The following is a 22,148-nucleotide window of genomic DNA, read 5'->3' as shown; positions in this document are numbered from 1 at the left end:
ATTTCAAAGGGTTTCCCCACGCAAAAAGCAAATGGGTTTTTAAAACTGCAGGCAAATCGAACGACTGTTTCATGACTTTGGCAGCCCAAAAGAGCAAAGCGATTTGTTTGAAGTGAATAAGATTAAGTTGTGACTCCGATTTCACCTTTTGGGCCTGCGGCCAAACCAATTAATCTATCCAAAAATGTCCCACGCAGAGCCAAATTCGGAGAAAAACGAACCGAAGGGGTTTTCCAATCCGCTTTCCCTTTTCCCAGGTCACGACCGGCCTGCTATGTTGTTGTTGTTGCGGTGAAAAAAGTTTTCGTTTAGAGCTCCTTAAAGTTGTCTTCTAGCTGCCACAGCTTGATGGTCTCTGCAATTTAATTTCCCATAAATTTCCATGACTCAGGTTTTCCGGGATGTTCAGTGACTTTTGGCGGCCAACCAACCAACCGACCAACACATGAAAACAAAGTTTCTAACGCACAATTTACATTTATTTTCAACTATATGCTGGCACATAAAAATGTATTTACAAAGTTTTAGTGATTAGCTATAAAACGGAGACTTTTCTTAGAGCACACAATTTGTTTTAGTTTTCTAAACCTTTTTCTATATAATTTATACGTAAAATTTGTTTAGCTTAAAGCCGTTGTTCGACTACAATACTTTAGTTTATTAGCTTAACCTCTAAGACTTTGACTTTGACACACATGGAAACATCAAAATTCTTTTTGGTATGTTTATATTTACATTATACGAAAGTTTGTGACTTTCAATTGGTTGATGGGTTTTTATTTATAAATTTTAAATAGTCAAATATTTTTGGGCTTATTGGGTATGTGTTTTAATTTTTCTTTTTTTATGTAATGCTGCATATGGAAAACATTAAATTACTCTGATAAGTATGCTACAGAAAACATAAGGCAACATTTAACCATAACGCTACTCATCTTGTCGTATTCGTAAATTCCATTTCAATTAAATTTAACTATACATCAAAAAAAGTTTGAAAAAGTGAAAACCTTGGCTTTCAAGTGCTTTTTAAATTGACAGAGTGTTTACCAACATCAACTGGGCACTTGCCAACATTTTCCTTAAATTAAATTTGAGTTTAAGCTGAAAGTAAAAACGTTTGCTTTAGATTACTTTTGATTTTGGTAGAGTGCTTAGGGTACAATGGCTTCCTGTAAACTCCGTTTAAATCCAGTTCGGGTTTTTAGTTTAACAGTGATTCCTGGAATTTTGGTGGGTGCGAACGTGTGTGTTGGCCAAGTTCGTTGAGTGGCAAAAATCCGTAGCCCGGCGGTGCTTCATGCTGGGCGGAGGATTGACCCCCGGTCATGGACAAATCCACGGCGGAGATGGGGGCTCCAATGCTAGTTCCATTCGGATTTCCGCCATTTGGCAGCGCGGTTATCGTCGTCTCCTGCAGGCGACAGCTGTACATTGTGGGGATTTCCCCGTTTTTGGTGTATGCTTTGGCAAATGTGGACCCCATGTGGACTCACCTGCGGATGGTGCTCTGGTAGCAGGAGTGCCGGGATTGGTACCGCTTCGAGGCGGTGCTGGTCAACGAGGTGTCCCTGTGCATGCAGAAGGTGTCGTGCTGGCCGCGCTTCTTGCGCCGTCCACTCGCTCCACGGCAAAATAGATATCTGCCGGTAAAGAATTCAGTTGCCAGTTGCCCGTTGCCAAATGTTGCGTGTCAAACAAAAATATTTCATAAAATTCGCTCATATGCAACGGCTTGTGTGTGGAATTTTTTGTGCTTACACAGACCAAAATTATCAGTAGTCAATTGGGTATCTTTTTTAAGAAATTTCATAATAAGTATTTTAAGAGTGTCACAGATGTATGTAGAGCTATGAGATATTTTATTGTGCTCACAAATAATAATTCAATATAATTAAAGTTTAATAAAATAATTTACTTAAATAAAAAAGATTTAATAATTAACTAAAAACAAATTAAAAATTAAATTTCTAAAATATCAAAAACTGGAAAAATATATTTTTGTTGACCCATTTAAAAAGGTACACTTTTTGTAAAAGCAAAGTTATGATTGTTTAGTTTTAAATCATTTCTTTAATGAAAGTAAAAGATATATTTTTGAAAACACATTTAAAAAAGTACACTATTTGCTCTAATTTATAACATTTTATGTAACTCAGTTTAAGAAAAAAAGAAGAAGAAAAAAGCCCAAACCTTTTTTCAATATTTAAGTCAGAAACATAAAATAAATTAAATTTAATTTATTTATGTATTTAATTTTTAAATTAAGTTATTAAAAGCTGAAAAAAAGGTTTTTAAGATTTCAATTTAAAATTGTAATAATAAAATACAAAAATAATAAAAAATGAAAATATACTTTGTAAATTATTTTATAAATATTTTTCTCAGTTCTTTCTTATATGTCTGCAGCTTTGTGAATTCTTCCGAAAGCAACAAACCATTCCAGATGGCAATTTGAGAGCAGATACTCATATCGAAAGGGAAGAGTGCACTTGGTCATTTTGTGCGGTTCAATGCAAGTTGGAACGAATATTAGAGAAATAGAGCATATAAGAGGAAAATAAATAATGACACCATATGGCTGCCAATAGTTAATAGCATCCTGAAAAAGTTAAGAAAAATCTTTTATAATTAAATTTAGTCTTTGACTGCATTCGATTGTAGTTGATTAACTATTCTGTCATTCACTAATTATTTTACCTAGTTTTATCATTTCTTCAGAATTTTGTATTCTAGACTCAAAATTAAATAAAAGAAACGAATTTCAAGCCAACTCACAAGGAATAACATTTAACAAACCACTGAATGTTTTTTGTGTAAACTTTGGGGTGAAGTCACTCATGAATGGTCAAATGTATTTGCTATTCGAAAGTTATGAGTTTTGTTTGAAGAGAGTATTACAAATGGCAGTTGGCTTACGCTTACAGTTACGGAGCTACTGATTGTCTATTGATTGCTAGCGACAGTCGACTACCGACTTGCGAGTACCGAGTACCGATTAACAATGCTGTAGCGCTCTTATGCGGCTGGTGGATTGATGTAAACGAACAAATACCTATTGAAATGCTTGCGAAAGGCGCCGCTCACAAAGTACAGGGCCACAGGATTGGCGCAGCTGTTGGCGAAGGACATGCAGTAGGCCACGATGCGCAGCACATGCCAGAAGGCGTTGTAGTCATCCTGGGCTGTGGGCCTGGAAATATAAATGGTTAAGTTTTAGTCGCCAATCAATTATCAAGCATTTAAGGCAGCGAAATGGTTTCAGTTCTAAATATTATCTATTAAATATCCAAAAAGGTAATAAAAAGGTTTTTAATCCTAAAACATTTCGTTAAATGAAGAAAGGTGCAATTGTTATGAATTAGCGGACCTGTCGAAAGACTTTTATTTGCAAGACTAATAGCAAAATTCGTTAAAATGTTTCCACAGATCCAAGTTTTTTTCATAGATGGTCTGATTTGCGAAATATACATTCGTAAAATCTACTCTAACCCGCTTATAGTATTGGAAACTTTTGTAAAAGTTGCGTTTTAGCATCTGCACATGGATTCAATGTATGTCACTCATACGTACTGTTGTCTTTGATCAATAAATGTATTGTATTGTATATGATATTTGGTGTCGTATAAGAAATTGTTACAATTCTAAAACTTAACACAACACACCTTTTTGGTCTACAAATACCCCTTATCGAAACGGAAACAAACATTGGGAGTGAGAGCTGGTAAAGCACCCATAATGGAGATATCAGCTAGGAAATTGATTGTCGGGCATCCCAGGCGAACAAGTGTCGGACAAATGGCGACAACATTACTCATACGCAGTGTTCCTTTGTGGACTGCATGTGTGCTGCGTGCTGTGTCCTTTGCTGCTGGCAGGTTCCCTTTTATCCGCTTGACAAATTGACTTTCCATCCATTCATTCATGAGCATACACATACCCAGCTTAGGAGCTGGTCCAAATCAGTGAGACCCAGAAACCCAGAGCACTCACCAGAAGTAGAACCAGAGGAAGAAGACGTGGTAGGGCAGGAAGCAAATGCCAAAGATGACTACAAAGGCCAGAACGGTTACAGCCACCTTCCGACGGGCACGAACCTGAAAAAAAACACAAACAGAATAAAAGAGTTATGCTAAACGGTGTTGAAAACAGAAATGTTTTCAGAACCAACCTTTCGGTATTTCGGTAAAATTAAGTAAATAATTGTAGAAGTTTTGTGCCCATATACCCGTTCTGATAAATTGAACTTTAACACCAAGATGTTTATTGTTTAAAGATAGAAAATTAAAGAATACAATAATAATAAAATGTACCCATTCTTATAAACTTAACTATGTGCGTGTTTACACATTAAAAATTAAACACCATTACATTTTTTATTATTCAAAGATTGAAAATGAAATACCACAACATTTGCCCTAATAAAGTAACAAAAGTCAAAGACAATTGAAAAAGGAAGCCCAAGTAAAGTTCTGTGACAAACAAAAGATAAAGAACAACTTTTTGCGAACAAAGTGGGAAACATTTGAGACTTTAAGAGTATACCTATTGTATTAAAAATATGCAATACCAATGCACTCGTATAAAATTAAAATTTATCTTTTATTATAAATTTATGGATGTTTAAACGAAGAATCTTTTTACTTATCCCTTTTTTGTTTTATGAATAAAACAAGGTCGCTGACAATTGTTGTGTACAAATAAAAGAAACAGAAAATGCTCTAACGAGCTGGAAATAAAATACGAAACAATTTAAACTTGAAATGTATACCACCATTATGCGGTAAATTCTCAGTGCGACAGCACACATAAGAAATACTTATTGACGACAGAACACATGCTTTTTAAAGCACTCACAAGTTTGTCAATTTATTCACCCAACCCACCAATTCAGCGTGAACTTTAGAGCGATGGTCGAGTTAATATGAATATTTTATGTGGTACCCAACTGAACGGAAAAAGTTTTTGCACAAATTTTTTCCCTTGCAAAAATAGTTGTGGAAAAACTTTGTAAATCACTATGGGGGTTCCTTTTTTCGTCGTTAGATGGGTTAGAACTTGATGATTGATTTCAATTGTTGGTGCTTATGAATACTTTAGAGAACGTAAGTTAAATTTCGGGCTGACCTGGCGAACAGCTCCTTGAATTTCACCAGGGACACTGGCCGAATACATCAAATGCAGGGCGATGAGCACGTAGAACACGGCTATGATCACCAGGGGAATGGCATAGTAGACCAGGAAGTGCAGCAAAACCATGGCCTTGGCGTAGTTGATGCCCCACTCCTCCGGATACGGATAGCAGATGACAATCGATTTCTCATTAATACCAAGGTGCTGCATAAAAGGGGTTAATAACATAGCATATTTTAAGGCAAAATAGGATAGCCTGCCTTGAGATTACTGCCAATGAGGGCTGGCAGTCCGCATAGAATGGCCAGCAGCCAAATGGATACCGCTGTGGCCAAGGTCATTCGTGTTGCCCGACGACCTCCTCCTAGAATGTATAAATTAATAAACAATTTATTTGTATACGTTAATTGGAACCAATTCATAAAGGCCACAAACATATATGTGTACTTATAAAATTGTATTAACAAAGGTATTTCTAATTTCAATACATTCCTTTTCATGGGTACTCCCATTGAAAATGATTTTAATTAATATGTTAATATGAATAATATGTGAATGTGCCAGTGCAAAGTAGGCTGATAGGGGCAATACTGAATAAAAAATTTAAAAACTTTAGTTACTCTAATGTTGATTTCAAATCCATTAGTTAAAATTAAAAAAGGTTTCTGTGACACCCATATTTTATTTTCGTTTTTATTTATCTTGGAAGAGAGTTGAAAAATTAATTTTATGAAGATGAAATTGCTTCATAAAATACTTTTCAAAGCTTAGGTAATCTCTTATTGATTTGCAATCTCTAAGTAAAAACTGGAAAAGGTTTCTGAGACACACATCTCAGAAGACATTTTTAATGCATGTATTAGGAACAACATTAATTTCATTAAGGTAAAATTGCTAAAATGTTAAACTATGTTTTCTGTTTTATGTACCATTCTCTCATATTTCAGTTCCTCTTTCAGAGCAGTTTAATTGCATAAATAAGCTTACCATGAGCGTGAAACTTCCTCAAAGGATCCACGATGGCAAAGTACCGATCGCCGGATAATGCGGTGAGTGTAAACACCGATACTCCAATTGAGACATCCTTCATAAACTCGGACAGGCTGCAGAGGAAGCTGCCGTAGGGCCAATACTCCACTGTGTAAACAGTCGATGCCAATGGCACTGTGGTTACAATAACCAGCAAATCCGCCAAAGCCAGTGATAAAATATAGCTGAAAGAAGCAATTTTAGGGCAAAATGTAAACTTGGCAAATAAGAAAAAGAACCCCATCACAGAGATTTATGCCAAAATTTTTGAGATAAACAGGCTGACTTTGCAGCGGGGTTAACTCATCTTTTTGGCCAACACGTGTCCTTGAAGTGTGATAAAAATGTGGCACTGGCTTGATTTATGTTTGCCAAACTTTTGGTCCAATTGTGTATGGCTGCTGACTTAGGGGCTTGGCAACAATGACCATTAAAACTGATTTATCTGGTCAAAAGCCTTATTAAGTGGAATGTAAATTATCCGTCGCTGAGTATGAAAGAAAAGCAGGCAAATTTCACTATTTATTTTGAGCTTTATTTATTTTCAGCTTCTGCCACACCGCACACTTGAGGCCACAGTGACTGCGAATAAGTGGCGCTCGGTGGCAATTTTGGTCCGTGATCTCATGCAGTGGAGTAATTCAAATGCCGCCTTTATCCAACCTCTCTGCTTTCCATAAATAAGCTGCATGTGGCACTTTGTTTGCCACGTTCTGGCCGTGGGAAATGCAACACCAAATTACGTTTTTGTGGCCCCAGGCAAAGCCGATAAGGGTCTTTTTGGTATCCTGCTCGGGCACTTGGCTTTTAAAACCATTCCCCCATCCCCAAAATGTTGTCTTTTACCCAGGGAACGAAATGCAATTTCAGCGCAATTTGATCAGTTGACATTTCCTTTCGTCTGGCAGCACTTTTATGTGATGTAAAATCGTGTTGCCTGCAAATAAATAGTTGATATGGCATCCGTGAGAGGATTTAAGCGGGTTTAAGTGGCCGTGTCCCTACGGCTAACAATCCGCATCTGCAGCTCTTGAAGCTGCGTTGACCACTTCCGCACACAAAGTGGACTGTTTTAATTGGCCACAAGCCGCAAGGGCCGGCATTTGCCCCATCCGCAAGATCATCGCTTTAATGATGAACGCGTGTCGCTAATAAACTTTCTCAGAAAGTCAATATGTTGCCACTGGAAACCTTGCTGTTTAAGTTGTTTATTTTATAAGGGGCGACACATTAAACGGAAAACTGTCAGACAACTTTGAAACGAACCAACTGGATTAGCTAATGGAATATGGAAATAAATTACCAAACATCTGAATTGGCATACATTCGTGTTCGTATGATTCCAATAAAGGCAGAATTCTTTAACTATAACTTTATCCAATGTAACTGTCATATTAAATGCATGAATTTCGCTAAATGGCTTCCTGTGCCTTCCAAATTTTTGTACCATTCAGACGTCTTTAACGAATTACTTTGGCTTCCCAGAAAATAGGCAACATCTCGGTTGTGTAAGTCGTCAACATAAGGTTGTTGTCTGCCCCAAAATCATATTTATCTCGTCCGTAAGCCCGGCACAATAACTTGATTTATGGCACACAATGTACTATATGTGCGAGTAGGTGTAGTACCTACAAAAATCAACCCCGACATGACTAATTAGTTATGCCATTTTGTTGCTTCCCTGCGAAACATCAACAGCTGGCAATCGATTGGAATTTGTGTGTTGGCGTTTGGCTACATGCTTTCCTGTATGTGAAAGGGAAATTTTGAAGCAATTTCCAGGCGGAGGCGGTAACAACATTACCATTATCAACGCCGACTGACTGACTTTTCCTGCCTGCCTGGCAAGCCACTTAATTAACTGATGCCTGGGGAAAGGGGGGCAGAATGGAGGAAAGATTTTCAGACATTGCTTTTGGCCAACTTGTGACATTTGCCTTTTGCATGCATAATTTGGCGCAGACTCTTCTCTGACAGGCGTGTGGCATATAATTAAATTCAATTTAAGTTACCCGTAAATCAAAAGGGCATTTTATATCTAGCTTTGGGGACAGGTGTTACGACACGACGATGTCGTGTACCTAAACTACCTTTCAATGTTCCCAAGTAAATAAATGGAATAACTTTAATATACAAATCTATGTTTTTGTAATTCAAAAAATCTTTGGGGCTTTATCTAAAACTCAATTAAAATATTTTTGGTTTTGACTTTAATTATTACTTTTAAACTTACTTTTTTCTGAACTAATTTTAATATCTGAATTTAAATTTTATGTAATTCCACAATAATTTAAATATTTAAATATTATATCATGCATTCAATATGCATAGTATTAAACTTAAATAAGAAATATAACATTTTGCATTTAAAAGCAAAATATTTACTTTTACTATTTCAATAATAACTATAAAATTTTGAATCTATTACCAAGACATTTATTTTTACTGTTTAACTTATTTATGAGTGAACTTTATGCCCAATGCTACCCCAACTGAACCCAGCATTTCCGGGGTATCTTTAACTTTTCCCTGGGTAACTCACGTGTTTGGAACATTCCGCATCTGGCGCACACTGAGGAAGACCACAATCAGGGTCCCATTTCCCAGGACGCCGACCACGAAGATCAGGGCGAAGAGGATGGGCACGATGTAGGTTTCGGGGCGACGGCCGTAGGGCACGTAGGGTGTCTCGGTGACCGCCAGTTCGCTGAAGTTCTCGGTGGAGAAGGGGCTGGATTCGAGGAGGGGCCACTGGGTGGAGGAGGCCATGATGGCCAGATCCCAGAGAGCCTGCGTGACATTGAGCGGGGTGGGCAGTGGGAAGTCGGGGGAGTCCACCGAAATCCCCACCAGATCCACGTCCATGTCCAGGTCCGTTTCCATGCTCACTAAGTTGCCTATCATCAGGGGAATCTGCTCGTGCTGCTGCTTGATTTTCCTTGCTCTTAATGTTATTTTTTGCCCAACAAAACGGAAATTGTTTAAGCCAACATGATTAATTTGATTCCATCACGACTCGTTGCCTGCTGCATTTTTGCATCCAATTCTATCCAGCTGCAAATAGAAGAAAAACAATACAAATTGTAACATGATTTTGATTAAATTTGCTTCTGGTTGCGTTAATGGATTTGTTCGAAATTTCATTATTCAGTTTTAAATTCCTTCTGTTGCAATGTAAAAAATAGTGTGCATTTTCTCAATGCTATTAAACGGTTGATTCAACTCGTGTTTGTTTACTTTTCTGGTTGGCAAAATGCATATTTACTATGGGATCAATTTGTTGGTTTTTCTGTTTGTATGCCAAACAAGTTTCTATTGTTCTCAAGCAAACTTGAATATTGAATGAAAACAATTGGTGAATTAAATTAAACGTCAATTGAAAACAATATGTTTTATAGGTTCAGTACCTATATAAAAAGTTTGGTATTTTAGCTTTTATTTGTTGATAGCTAAAGCAGTGAACTTAAATAATTCAAGATAAATAAGTAAATCAATTTGATTTTTACAAAATATGTGAAATTAAAAAACCATACCTTTAAAATGAAAATAATTAAATTTGTAAATAAACATCCATTAAATTCAAAATAATATTTGAATTAAATATTAGAATATAATATAATGCACAATTTAAAATTGAAATATTTTGGTTAATGTGGAAATTATAAGGTTTAAAATGTTTCCTATTTGATTTAAATGCATTTTATTTAAGTAAAATATGGTTTTATTTTAAATTAAATCTTATATTCCGATAATAGTCAAATTAACATCTTTAATAATTGCAGTATTTTGATATTTAAAATTAAAGCAAAAAACAAAAATTAGTAATGTAAATTTTTTAGTCATACCGTTTATGCTCGAAAAATGTCAGGTAACAAGGATATGTTTAATTAAATCCTCTCCCATATTGCCCGATTTAATACATTTGTAATGGAAATTCGTTTATTCCCTTAACTGGATAATTGCATCGTAGATGGACATTTGCTTTTCCCTCAGAATGCATTTCAGCTGTTCAGTTCCCACCACACTTTTCCCGTAATTCAACTTTACCATTCAGCTGGCTAATTTGGCATTCCCTTTCTGAAAGTATTTCAAAACATGTGCTAACTTTCCATTAAAGCCCCGATGTGAAAAGAGAAATTCAGGCCAAGGGAAGGGGGCTTATGTTTCAGATTTATGGCATTAGCGTGGAATTTCTTATCAACTTGATGGTGTGGCTGGCTCCATCGTCGTCCTCCGACACTTCAAGGAATGCATATCCTGTCATTACATTTCCAGCCATTAACCGCATATATAGCACACACAAACACATCGAGGCACAGTGAGTCATAAAATGTAACTCTGATGCCCGAGGAAACTTTAGTGACTTGGCCGGCAAGTAAGAAAAACAACAAGAGGATCTTAAAGTCGGGAAAACTCTGCGTTATTGAAATCCGTGCGTTCGGCTTTCGCTTTTCCTTTTCGCCCGCTCTGTCATTTCTTTGTAATAAAACTATGAATGGTCTGTCAGGCAGCAGCGCCTTTTAGTCAGGTGAATGTAAGCATCCGAGGAAATCGCAAAGCCGCCCCTTCACCCGACTTTTCACCACTTTTCTTTCCGTTGCATAAGGCCCGGATGCCATCGAAAATGTGAGGGAAAAACTGTAAAAACAGATGCCTTTAAAATCAAATCCGTATAAATGCATAAACACGATTTGCATAAACTGAAAGAGGTCGGAATGACGCCTACAAACTTGCAAAAGTGCTGAGGTGAAAATGTGCATGAAATGTGCTTCTCGTAACTGGATTTTAAATTTAGTGTTCCTTAAATTTGTCTTCTCTTAAAGTTGCTTACGTTCTGTTTAATAGACATCCCACCTCGTAACATGATATTCCATCAATTTAAAAGGATCTTAGAGAAAGACTAATTAAGAAAACTTGTGGCGCAATCAATTGCAAAGACTTTCAACAAAACTTCCCCCCAAACCTTAACTTTGCCCTAGTCAACTCAGGTAAACAAGAAGATAAAGTTTGCCAGCAATTTGTTCAAGCTTTTAACATTTTCTTTGTCAGTTTTTGGTTATAATTCTTTCATCGCCTGCTGTTGTTGCTGCTAGTTAATAAAACAAATTGATTTTTAATGAATTTATGACCGCAATTTGCTGCTGGCTAATTGCGTAGGACATAAAAACCTTATTAATACGGGCGGAAATTAAAACTAGCAAGACTATTAAACAATGATTAGCTGGCTTATATTATAACTTAAACTTAATACTTATAAAATTTGTTTAAGAAATTGTATTTTATTAACAAAAACAAAACATTAAATCATTATTAATACTGGGGAAACTGAAAATAGCAGAACAATCAAACAATGATTATAATTTTTGATAACTAATATTTTGAATTTTATACCATTAACACTAGAGGTTTGAGAAGAACTAGAAAGTGGTTTCAATAACTTATTAGCAGCATAATTTTTATTGGAGTTTACGGTTAGGTTTATTACACTTCTATGAAGAAATTAATTGTTTAATTAATACAAGCAAGTAAACAAACAATGAGTGGCTGGTACTGGTGACGTATGAATAAGAAATATTACAAATTTAATTTTTATAAAAATATTTTGATTTATATTATAAATAATAAGGCTTACTAAATAGAACAAGGCTTACTGAACAACTTTAATTTAAATATGCTGACTTAATCATAAATTATAAAAAGTTATTTTTTTTTAAAGGAAAACCTTTTTAAGCCACTTTTTCAAGAAATTTTATCATGCTAATTTATATTTTCCAGTTCGCTATTTCCTAAAACTTCACAGAGGTTCTTGCACTTGGAGTATCTCGAATTGAATTATATTTTCCATTGTTGACCTTTTTGAATGGCTTTCCGTGGATTGCCAAAAATTGAGTTTGCGAGACTTGCAAATTCCCGAAATGTAAATGAAGTTCGAGAACAAAGGCACTCTAATTAAGTAATTTCTAGCAAAAGCTGAAAATCATCGGATTATTTTTTTTAACCGAAACTGGCTGCTTGATGAGCCTGTTAAAATGTCAACAATGTCCACATTGTTTGCCGCTGAGCGTAATTAATTTGTTAACTGGATGTTAACACAAGTGGGCGGAAGGTCTAGGATGCGGGCGGGTTTGTTTTCCCAACACTTAGCTAATTGAATTTCGACACTGACTAGGCAAATTGATAAATTATTCCCTTTAAAGTAGTAGTAGTAGTACAACGCATAACACTTAGTTCGACGCCATAAATATTCACAACCCCAACGAAAAGTGATCTATTTTGGGATAGATGCCATTAGACCGACAAATAAACCTGTTAGCCTGTGTCAATAAGTGGCTTACAACTCTCCATCCGCGCGGAAAACACAAAAATAACAACTGAACATTAAAGTGTAGTGATTTATGACAGCAAATGGTCCCCAGAAGTCCGCTTATCTGGCGACCATCTGGATGTCAAATGTTTATGGACTCTAAACGAAAAGGCTCTTCGCTTACCCTGTAAATGTGGTTTGATTTTTAAGATGTATCTCAACCTCCTCTGAAAAGCATTAAGTTAAGGAAAAAAGAAAAAACTATTGTAAATTTTGGGATCACCAACAAGCAAGCATAAAGTCTCAGATTTACCTATACTGACTCTAGTTTTAGTACTATATATACTGAACATAATTTGCATAACTAAGCCTGGCTAAAAAGATAACAAAAATAAGCCAGCCCTTATAACAACATTTAAATTAAACTTTTTTATCAAATCAAGAAGATAGTTATTGAACAAATAAATATTTTACCAATGCTGTGACAAATTGCTTCCGAAAAACCCTTTTTTATTTTCGGACGTTTTATTTAAACGCTAAAATGTTGTTAGTAAAAACTTCCAATTATTTCCAGGACACCTCTTTAGTCTCAACCTATTTTTACAAAAACTCTAGTTTGTAGTTATGTTTTTGTCTACATGCTTATGACTGCTCTTGATAAATCAATGCAATTTATCAGTAGTTCAGCGACGGACACAACGCCACTTAAAATGAGACGCACTCCACTCCCGAAACCTGGAACCCGATGGAAGAGGGGATTTCTAGGTTCCTAGTCCCCCAGGTCCCCAGTAACCCAACCCACTGGCAAAAAAAATGTTTATCGCAGGGCAAACAGTCGACACACGTTGCCAACCGAATGGGAATCGAACCGAAAACAGGCGGTTGGAGTGAAATCTTATCTGCCAGTCTTTTGGGTCTTAGTGCGTCTCATAATAAATGCAGTTAAGTCGGGATTCGGGATTGTTTTGGGGACAAAGGGCGCGCTGGCAATTCGCAGCCACACACGAATGTTGTGAATAAATAACGCGGGTATTTTGGACACTCATACTCCCCCCCAAAAATTATCCTTTGCCATTTTTCAGTTGTTATGGAGGAATTTTTGTGTATTTTCATGAAATATGCGAGACAGGCTTTTCCAAAAGATTTGCGATTGCCCATTTGTTTTGCCGCTTGTAATTGAATACTATGCTCCCTGTTTTTTATTTATTTATGCAAATATAATGAAAGAAAAATACGATTTTCAATCATTCTTTCCATGAAAAAAAGCTTATGAATAGCTGAGTAATTTTTTTGAATTGTGATATCTAGTCTACTCTTGTTTCATTTAAAGTATATTTCAGCGTTTAATGCTGTAATGGAAAGTTTAATGGCATCGTCAGCTGTAAGTGTCCCCAAACACCCGCATGTTCGAACATAAAGCAAACACTAAGACGAGGCGATAAAAAATCAAATTTAAGCATATCTTAAGCCATTAAATTACATTGTCATAGTTGTTTTTAATTTTTTTTTCCCGCATTCACTCGCCGCATTTGTCCACATCAGCTATTCCCATATATATTTTTTCTCATTTATGTGAAAATCGTTTTACCAATTCGCACTTAATGGCCTTGTGGGTAGGAAGTGGGTTTAAAATAAAGCCATAAACGTTGGGGGATCAACTGCGAAAAGAACGCGAAATGTCGGAAGAATTTCGATTGTCATTATCTAGATAAATTATTTATGTAATCGCACGTAACCATTATTTTTATGAAATTTTTCGGCCCGCGGCCTTGTCCAAAAATGTGCTAGAAAAAATTTTCTTACCCGCAGCGAAAATCGATTGTCAAAGGAAATTTGCAAGAGAATAACCAGGAGGACAGTGTTAACATTGTTGAAAAATGTAATAAAAATCTGGCCCCGATAAGTGTGCTATGCTATAAGGGAAAATAGAAAAGAGGGTGCAGTCCAACCCAATCAATGAGGCAAAAACTTTAAATTTCCTTCAGAGCACACCCGCATATCCCCTAATAAGCAGTTGGGAAGGCAGACATCGCAATTAGAATTTTAGCGAGCTCCATTCGCTATCCTGGGCACAATTAGAGTGCATTACTATGTCTGAGCAAAACTTTGTCGGCAACAGAGCAATTTCATTGTCTGACAGCTATTTGCCATGTGAAACACTGGGAAAAAGCTAAAAACTAAAGTTCACTAAATGTCAAACCGAAAATAAAAAACGAAAAATAATAATGATATTTGTTTGGACCAATGTGTGTTAAATGTTCTGCAAATTATTATGTTTATTACATTTTTAATTGTTTTAGAAATCTACTAAAATTTAAATTATTAAAATTCAACTAAATATCTAAGCTGAACATAGAGCTTCGAGCCTTAAAATACATTATTTTATCATAGAGTTTAAAGCCCTAAAACATATAATTTTAATTTATTAAAAATATAAATATTTTTAAGAAGGTTTCCATATAATCTGTATATTTAAAAAAAGAGCCTTTTAATGATTTGTATATTTAGCAAACTATATTTTTTATTTTTAATTATTCGGAACTATTTAACTAATAGACTTTTTAGATTTAAGGCTTCTTTTCTTTAAGACCCAATGTTTTAATATATGTTCTACAAAACTTGTAGTGCATGTGTAAATGCCCATTTGAATTAATTTATTTGCCATGTCCCATTAGCATACAAACTATATATATTAAATTCCGCAGCACGCTACTCTTGCCAGCAAATAAAAAACATTTAATCTTTGGTTCTTTGCCAGACATTTAACCCAATTTCTTAGGTTAAATTTTATGAGTTGGCAATTTTAACATTGCTTAAGTATGTGATTTAAATAACCTCTTATAGACTAGAGTAAAAATTCTTTTTCCCTGCTTTCCATACGTTTTAATTAAATCAATTTGCATGCCGGAATCGTTTATTGCATTTCACTTCTCCCCTCTTGGCTCTTAGTCATTTCTCACTGCATTTTACAGTGAATTTTCCAGTTCTGCCATTTAAATGGACTAATTGCCCGCTAAAAAGTGCCAATTTTTCGTCTCGTTTCTCGTTTTCCTTTATTTTTTTAAATTTTTTTGCTTTATGGGTGGGACAAGAGTCCTTTGCACATATAAATGGAGTGTCCGACACTTGATTTATGCACTTGAGTAATGGATGTCGAACACATAAAACCGACTGGACAAAAGCATTTGTAGTTTTGGGTGACAAATATAAAATACAAAAAGAAAATTTAAATATTTTGTCCTGGTAGAAAGCAAAATACTCTTTATCAATCTGTTTTATTGAAAAAATTCATTGAAGTGAAATTGAAGTAAAATTTAAAGTTTAAGGTAACTTGGTAAATTAAAAAATTTTGTATACAGCAAAAAAAAAAATAAGAGAAATGATGTTTGATTTGATGAAATTCCGAATCAATTTGGTCATGATACTTGGCCAACTCCTAGCCGTCTTCAAATCATTTGCATTCAATTTTTCACACGCTGACAATTTGTTCTTTGCCTACATCTGCTCTGCTCGTTAATTTAAATTTTATTTCATCGCCTAAATGCCGACCACTTTGCATAATTCAACATTCCCCCTCAAAAAAGCCTTAATTTTCGCTTGTGTTTTTCTGACGCTTTTTTTGGCGTAGTTTGTTGACATTTCTTTGATGGGGCGTCATGCGGCAGCTTCATTATTTAGCAACAGCTTGTGGACCAGAGGGATTTGTAGGGGGTTGACGAAAACGACAACGACTACGACTACTCGACACATAAATTTGACTGACTGACGGACACGCCGCACTTATGCCTCAATCCATCCGGCCCCCCGACTTCAGACATCGGCACATATATCATTTTCATTTTGTAATTTGTCTCCCGCCCCCAAGTTTGCAGCTTTTGGCCCCGGCTTTGGGCATTTCGCCCCGTCACGGGCCATTTTGTGCACAATGGCCCCCAGTTAATTGGTTGGGTGTTGCCCATTTCTGGCTCCAGCAGGACCTGTGAATATCCTGGGTATCCTGGTGTCGGCGCCTCATATTAAATTACATGACAGCTTACATGAGGTGCCAACTTCCCCTCGGCGAGCTCATTAAATGTGGAAAAATAAATGGGCAAAATGGTGGGGGTGCGTGCTTTCACTCGTGAAAAATGCGGCAAATTCGGTTTTGCTTCTGCAAATTTAATCATTTTTCTGCGATTCATTTTCAGCTTGTTGATTTTTAGTGAAGCCATTTGAGCTAAACAATGGAAGCATTGCACATGACTGATTGCTGTAATTACTTCAGGTTCATCTGGCAACTATTCTAATTGATTTTGTTTCCTTTCTGGTTTTAAAATAAAAGGTATTTTCTATAATTGCTAATATCTCAGAAATAATTAGAATTTATAATTCAATAGATAGTAATTCAATTTTAGATTATTGATGTGAGTAGAAAATAAAAGGCATTAACAACATTAGTTATTTACATATTTTTTAATTTTCTATGCATAAATAACTTTTAATATTTCGAATTCTATTAAGTGATTATCATTTTTAACGCTTGTGATAAAAAACATTATTTTGATTCAAAAATCTTAATTTAAAGAATTAAAATTCAATTTAAAGGCTTACAGCTGTTTAAATAGTAATTTAAGCTTTTGTAAACAATTATCTCCAGATTTCCCAGCTCTTCAATGAAGAAATTCATTTTGCTAAGAATACGAAACGATTAATTATTTTGAGCTCAAAGCCAAAAGCTAAGACATCGCAAACTTTTCATATCAGAAGCGGAAAAATCGCTCAGCATTAATTAATTCCAAGCGTGCTTGCTATCAGAAATGCTTCTCCCAAGAGCAGACTCAAGCGATTGTATTAGAAAAGTCTGTTTCCCCTTCGGTTACTTAATTAATGAGATGGGATAATATGCATAACTTTTAGCATTTCATAAGGTACAGAGGCAAAAACTCTGCAAAAAAACCATTTAAAATGCAACCTTTGTGCAATGCGGGAATTGCGGTTTCGTGTTACGCACAACCTAATAATGCTAATTGCATATCGGTTTGCCTTGCAACTTGGCTAAATGGTGGGGCACTCTTCGGATTGGCAAGGGTTTAAATTATATTTTGCAATGAGCTTCTGCAAAAACGTTATTACCATAGAGCATGGAATTCTTTAAAGGTTAATTCAAATGAATGAATGACAGAAAAAGTAGTTCATTGAACTAGTTACAAAAATGATTCAAAATTACAATTAAATTATTGGCCGATTTTATAATGAAAAGCTAAAAAAATATTTGCAAATTAAGCAAAAAGATTTTCTTATTTTGGAAATTAAATCTTCTTTTATTCACATAGCATGGGCAATTACATCATTTGTCGACTGCAAATACGTGAACATGCGAATCTTAAGAGGAATATTCATTTGTAAAACTTTTAATAAGAAAATGCACAATGCATTTGATAAGTTACATACATTATTTCAAGAATATCATAGTTATATTATTGGCTGATTTTAAAATGAGTATCTAGAAACATCGTTGTCAATTAATATTAAACTACTTAAATGAAATTAAAAAATAAGTTTTATTTTTGCGCAATGCATTTAATGAGTTTAATGATTTTTGAATGAAAAGCGTTAACAATCTTTGCCAATTAAGCTAAAAGTTATTCCATCTTGCCAAAGGAATTTTTTTTCCTTTGCAACTTTCTCTTATAAACATGTTCAATTAATTCATTTGTCATTTCCAGGTACACCGACATCTTTTCCATTCGCCATTGCTAATAACTTTTTCCTGAAAAGATTTGAATCAGGCCGTCAACAAGACTGTCAATGCTCGAAGTCCTTCTTACAAAAACCGGAGAAAAGTGAAAGAAAAGGCCAGAAGTGTGAGACAATAGCACTTGAAAAGTTCCGCATCATTACTCGGGTGTTTTGTGGTGATTGGTTTTGGTATTGGGATGATTTCTCTGACCCTGTCCTTGAGCAAACAAAAACTTAACCGATATTCAAGATGCCGGGCAGAAATGACAGTTTAGTCTCAGCCCTCCCTGAGCCTCAGACACTTGAAGTGTCATTTGCCGACGTGTTTTGTTTGGCTAAACGAACTTTCTGCTCCTCCGCCAACTAAAACAAAAGAAGAAAACTATCTTACATTTCAATTAAAGTTCGCCGAGAGTTCCATTTTTGCTGTTCATTTCCTTGATTAACTGCAAATGCAAACAGTGGGATTCGGCTGCGGCTTAATTTCCACCTAATTAGGTGCAATTGTTTGCCGCTTTACTTTTAGCTCCGACTGTGACGCGCACACCCGGCGTATGCGCATTATAAAAATTTATGACTCATAGAAATTAAATGGCTGTCATTCGTATGTATTAGCCAAGCGAAATTAGTTTGTCTTAGCAGATCCACAGCGACCTCCGTGGGTTGAGGGACGAAAAGTGCACACAAAAAAAAACCATGTAGAAATCACAAATTAATTATTAGAACAGCTTTTATAAAACTATATTAATAAAAAGGAAATATATAATCTAAAATTAAGAATAGTTATTTTTTAAACAACAAACAAAATAAATAAAATGGTAATTAAGAATTTTGATGTTTTGATTAACTTGCACAACAAATTAAACATGAAAAAATAAAATTAGTTTTCTTATGATTTTAGTTAAACTTGTGCATGAATGTACCTAATGTAGTAACTAACTATTTAATAACCCAACAATAAAGTACATAAAAATTTTTATATGTTTTTTACATAGTTTTTTTTTTTAGTGTGTGGTTGGGATTGCGAACTGGGTGCGGTTTTCTGTTTTTTTTTTCTGGGTTCCCAGGAAAACAAAGGCGACGAATAAACGCGGAAGATGCATATCAAATCGTTGCCAGCATAAATCAAAGGTAACCCAAATACATAAATATCGCGTAATAAACATGTTTATGGGGGTGGACTTCCAAGTGGAATAATAAAGACCTTATCTTCTCCCTTAAAATCGCATTTTTAGTCGTTTTCAGTCGTTTTCCGGCGCCGCTAAATAATGTATAAACTTGGCCTTTAATTGAACTTTTCGCAGATAAGCAGTCAATAAATCCGAAATGTAAATTGTATTTGCTTTCACGCGGCTTTTCGCTTTTTGCTATTTATTTTTGTTTTTGTAAGCTCTGCCAAAGAAAATTTGGCATGGTGCAGGTTTATCTTAAATTTTGTAGACACCTTAAATCAATCCATATAAAAAAAAATAGTTCACTAAATGGTATACATCTGTTTTTGTAAAATATTCAGGTTTTCCTTTACAGCCGCTCGTCGACATCGTTGTTTTTTAATGCTGTCGCTTCGCTTAATTGTAAACAAACTTACTCAATGGACTGGATGGATAGATGGACGGATCGTGTCCAGAAGCACGCCCCGTTTATATATTTAGATTCCAAACGATAGATAAATTCAGCGACGGGGCCGAAAGGCTATGTAAATTTTCCATAAGCCCACTAGCTTGTGTTCCCCCCCAAGAAACTACCCCGATCGTGCGGCTTATGTTAATGGGCCATTTAAGCCGGGCAGTTAGCTTCTCCAGCTGCCAAAAACGAATAAATGCCACGCGCATCCGTTGCACTTTGGGGTGCCATTTCCCCTTCCTCCCCAGAATATTCAACCTATGTACTAAATATTTCAAGTGTCTGTCCTTCGGTTTGAGTTGTTGTTTCGGTGCTTTTTTCCGGTTTTTCATTAACTTGGGAGTTTCTGGCTTGTGGCTAAGTGTGCAGCATGAAAAGGGTGTTACCCAAATCCCCGAATAAAACATGAGCTCAAGGTTCTGGTTGCGACCGAAACCTTTATTGCTGCATACAGTAAATTGAAATGAAATATATGCAACGTTTATAGTGCACGGGAAAAAACAGTGAGGTGATTTCAAAAAGATATAAACCATATTTGTATTAAATATAAACTGTATATGAACTATTTTAAAAGAATCTGTGATGTTTCACCAGTTGCTGTTGTATGTTTTTTTATATTTAAGGGAGAGAATTCAGAGAAAGAAGAATTGAACACCATTTTGATTGTTCTGCGTAGGATACACCTTTCATTGAATCACAGTTTCATTTATAATAGTTCTTACACATCCTTAAACAGCCTTTAAAAAAAAGCTTAGCTTAGGTTGTACCTATTAAAAGAAATTAATAACAATTTAAATTTCTAGAACCCGATTATTTTTATATTATTAGAATTTTGATCGAATCTCGGTTTTTCCTACCAGAAGGCGTTTGAAACTTACTTGATGCAACTTTTAGTGTAGTGCATCATCCCAAGTTGTAATACCAAGTTGGAATGCAACGCATATGATAAACAAAAACCAAATTGAAATGGTAGCAAACATAACTGTTCCAATGATGGGAATAGTTATTCAGAATTATTCATTGAAATTACGTAACCGAACATGAGAATTCAATACACAATCAACAGGAAATCTATCAAAATGAAAGGGCAAAAATTGCATTAAAATGGAAATTTCCAGGCGCTGGTTTTGAAAATTGCCAACCCATATTCAGGATTTATGGAGCAACAAAAGGCGTATGCAAACGGAAAACGAAAGCAAAATAAACAGCACAGAAGCGGAACGGAAGCAGAAACAGAACCCCTGGGAAAGGGGCCTGTTTTGTCGATTTTGATGGAAATGCACATAAGCTATTTCCCCCCACTCACGATTTACGGCACTGCCACTGCAGTTAAGTCAAGAGCCGGAAAATCGTATTTTTTACGGGCTTGTTTGCAGATTCAAATGTCGGTAGGCAGACAAAGAATTTATTGAGCTCACATCAATTTTGCTGGATAATAAAGCGGCCATATGCAGACTTAAATGTCAGCTGTGTCAGAAAGCCAGGAAAAAGTGATTACGCGAGATTAACTGATCAATTTTTAATTTGCCATTTCAGACATCGTCGATAAACACATTTACATCAATCTTCAATTATTATTTATGGTGCTTACATTTGCGTTAAAGTGTTTCCGTGTTTTCAAGCGATTCCAGCCATCGCATTTGGGACGGCTCTTAAACAGGATATGGATACGGATACGAAGAGCACATGCCACACACACACCCCACACTTGGGCCAAATTTTGTTTACACACTGCAAAGGCACAATACAACACACACGGGAAGAATTTAATTTAAATTTATTGGATTCTTTTTAGCGGGCCAAAAGCACTTGAATCGCCATAGCCGGATATTGGCATCAACACATCCGAAAAATTTCGATTTTGAACTTGAACTATCCGTCGGAACGGAGGAGAGAACGCATGCGACTTGTTGGCGCGCGCGAAAACGTTTGGCTTGCCATCGAGTTTGCCTGGCTGCCTGACTGCATGTTGGTCAAATTGATCCGGAGATTGGTTGGGGCGCCAAAGTGGGGCGGCTGTTTCGGGGGAAACCCCGCTCTGTTTGGTTCTGGAATGCCGGTTTTTTTGCACGCAGTCGCAGCAACATGTTGCTGGCGGAAATGTTGCACAGTCTTACTGGCGAACCTATCTCGAACTTGGCATTGATCGCTGACTTAATATTGTATTTGATTTTATTTATGTATTACTAATTTTTTTACAAATTTAAAATTGCAACAGTTGAGCCTCTCTAACGAATGATTTTGAATTTACCGCGCTACAATTAATGTTTTATCGATTTAAGGCGACGCATGCCGGCATTCTTGTCATCGATACTTTCACACTCTCTTTTTTTTAGAGATGGTA

At 35.8% G+C, this 22,148-nt stretch overlaps 1 protein-coding gene across 2 annotated transcripts; it reads right to left on the bottom strand.

The window, feature by feature from the left end:
• Positions 1 to 501: 501 nt before the first annotated feature.
• LOC128254154 (neuropeptide CCHamide-1 receptor) lies at positions 502 to 21,748 on the bottom strand. 2 transcript variants are annotated; one of them, XM_052983011.1, is made up of 9 exons: positions 21,396 to 21,748; positions 8,702 to 9,213; positions 6,118 to 6,344; positions 5,391 to 5,494; positions 5,125 to 5,334; positions 3,991 to 4,094; positions 3,053 to 3,190; positions 1,494 to 1,640; positions 502 to 1,424 (listed from the first exon to the last, which is right to left on the bottom strand). In XM_052983011.1, the coding sequence occupies exons 2-9, from the start codon at positions 9,061 to 9,063 to the stop codon at positions 1,202 to 1,204; spliced, it is 1,515 nt and encodes a 504-aa protein (XP_052838971.1). In that variant the 5' UTR covers positions 9,064 to 9,213; positions 21,396 to 21,748; the 3' UTR covers positions 502 to 1,201. The 2 variants fall into 2 exon arrangements, with proteins under 2 accessions (XP_052838971.1, XP_052838974.1); XM_052983014.1 differs by lacking the exons at positions 502 to 1,424; positions 1,494 to 1,640 and adding an exon at positions 2,387 to 2,599.
• Positions 21,749 to 22,148: the final 400 nt, after the last annotated feature.

This window comes from Drosophila gunungcola (assembly GCF_025200985.1).
Source record: "Drosophila gunungcola strain Sukarami chromosome 2R unlocalized genomic scaffold, Dgunungcola_SK_2 000004F, whole genome shotgun sequence".
Classification (NCBI taxonomy): Eukaryota; Metazoa; Arthropoda; class Insecta; order Diptera; family Drosophilidae; genus Drosophila; species Drosophila gunungcola.
The sequence above is the reverse complement of the archived record's forward strand: the minus strand, read 5'-3'. Positions and strand labels throughout refer to the sequence as shown.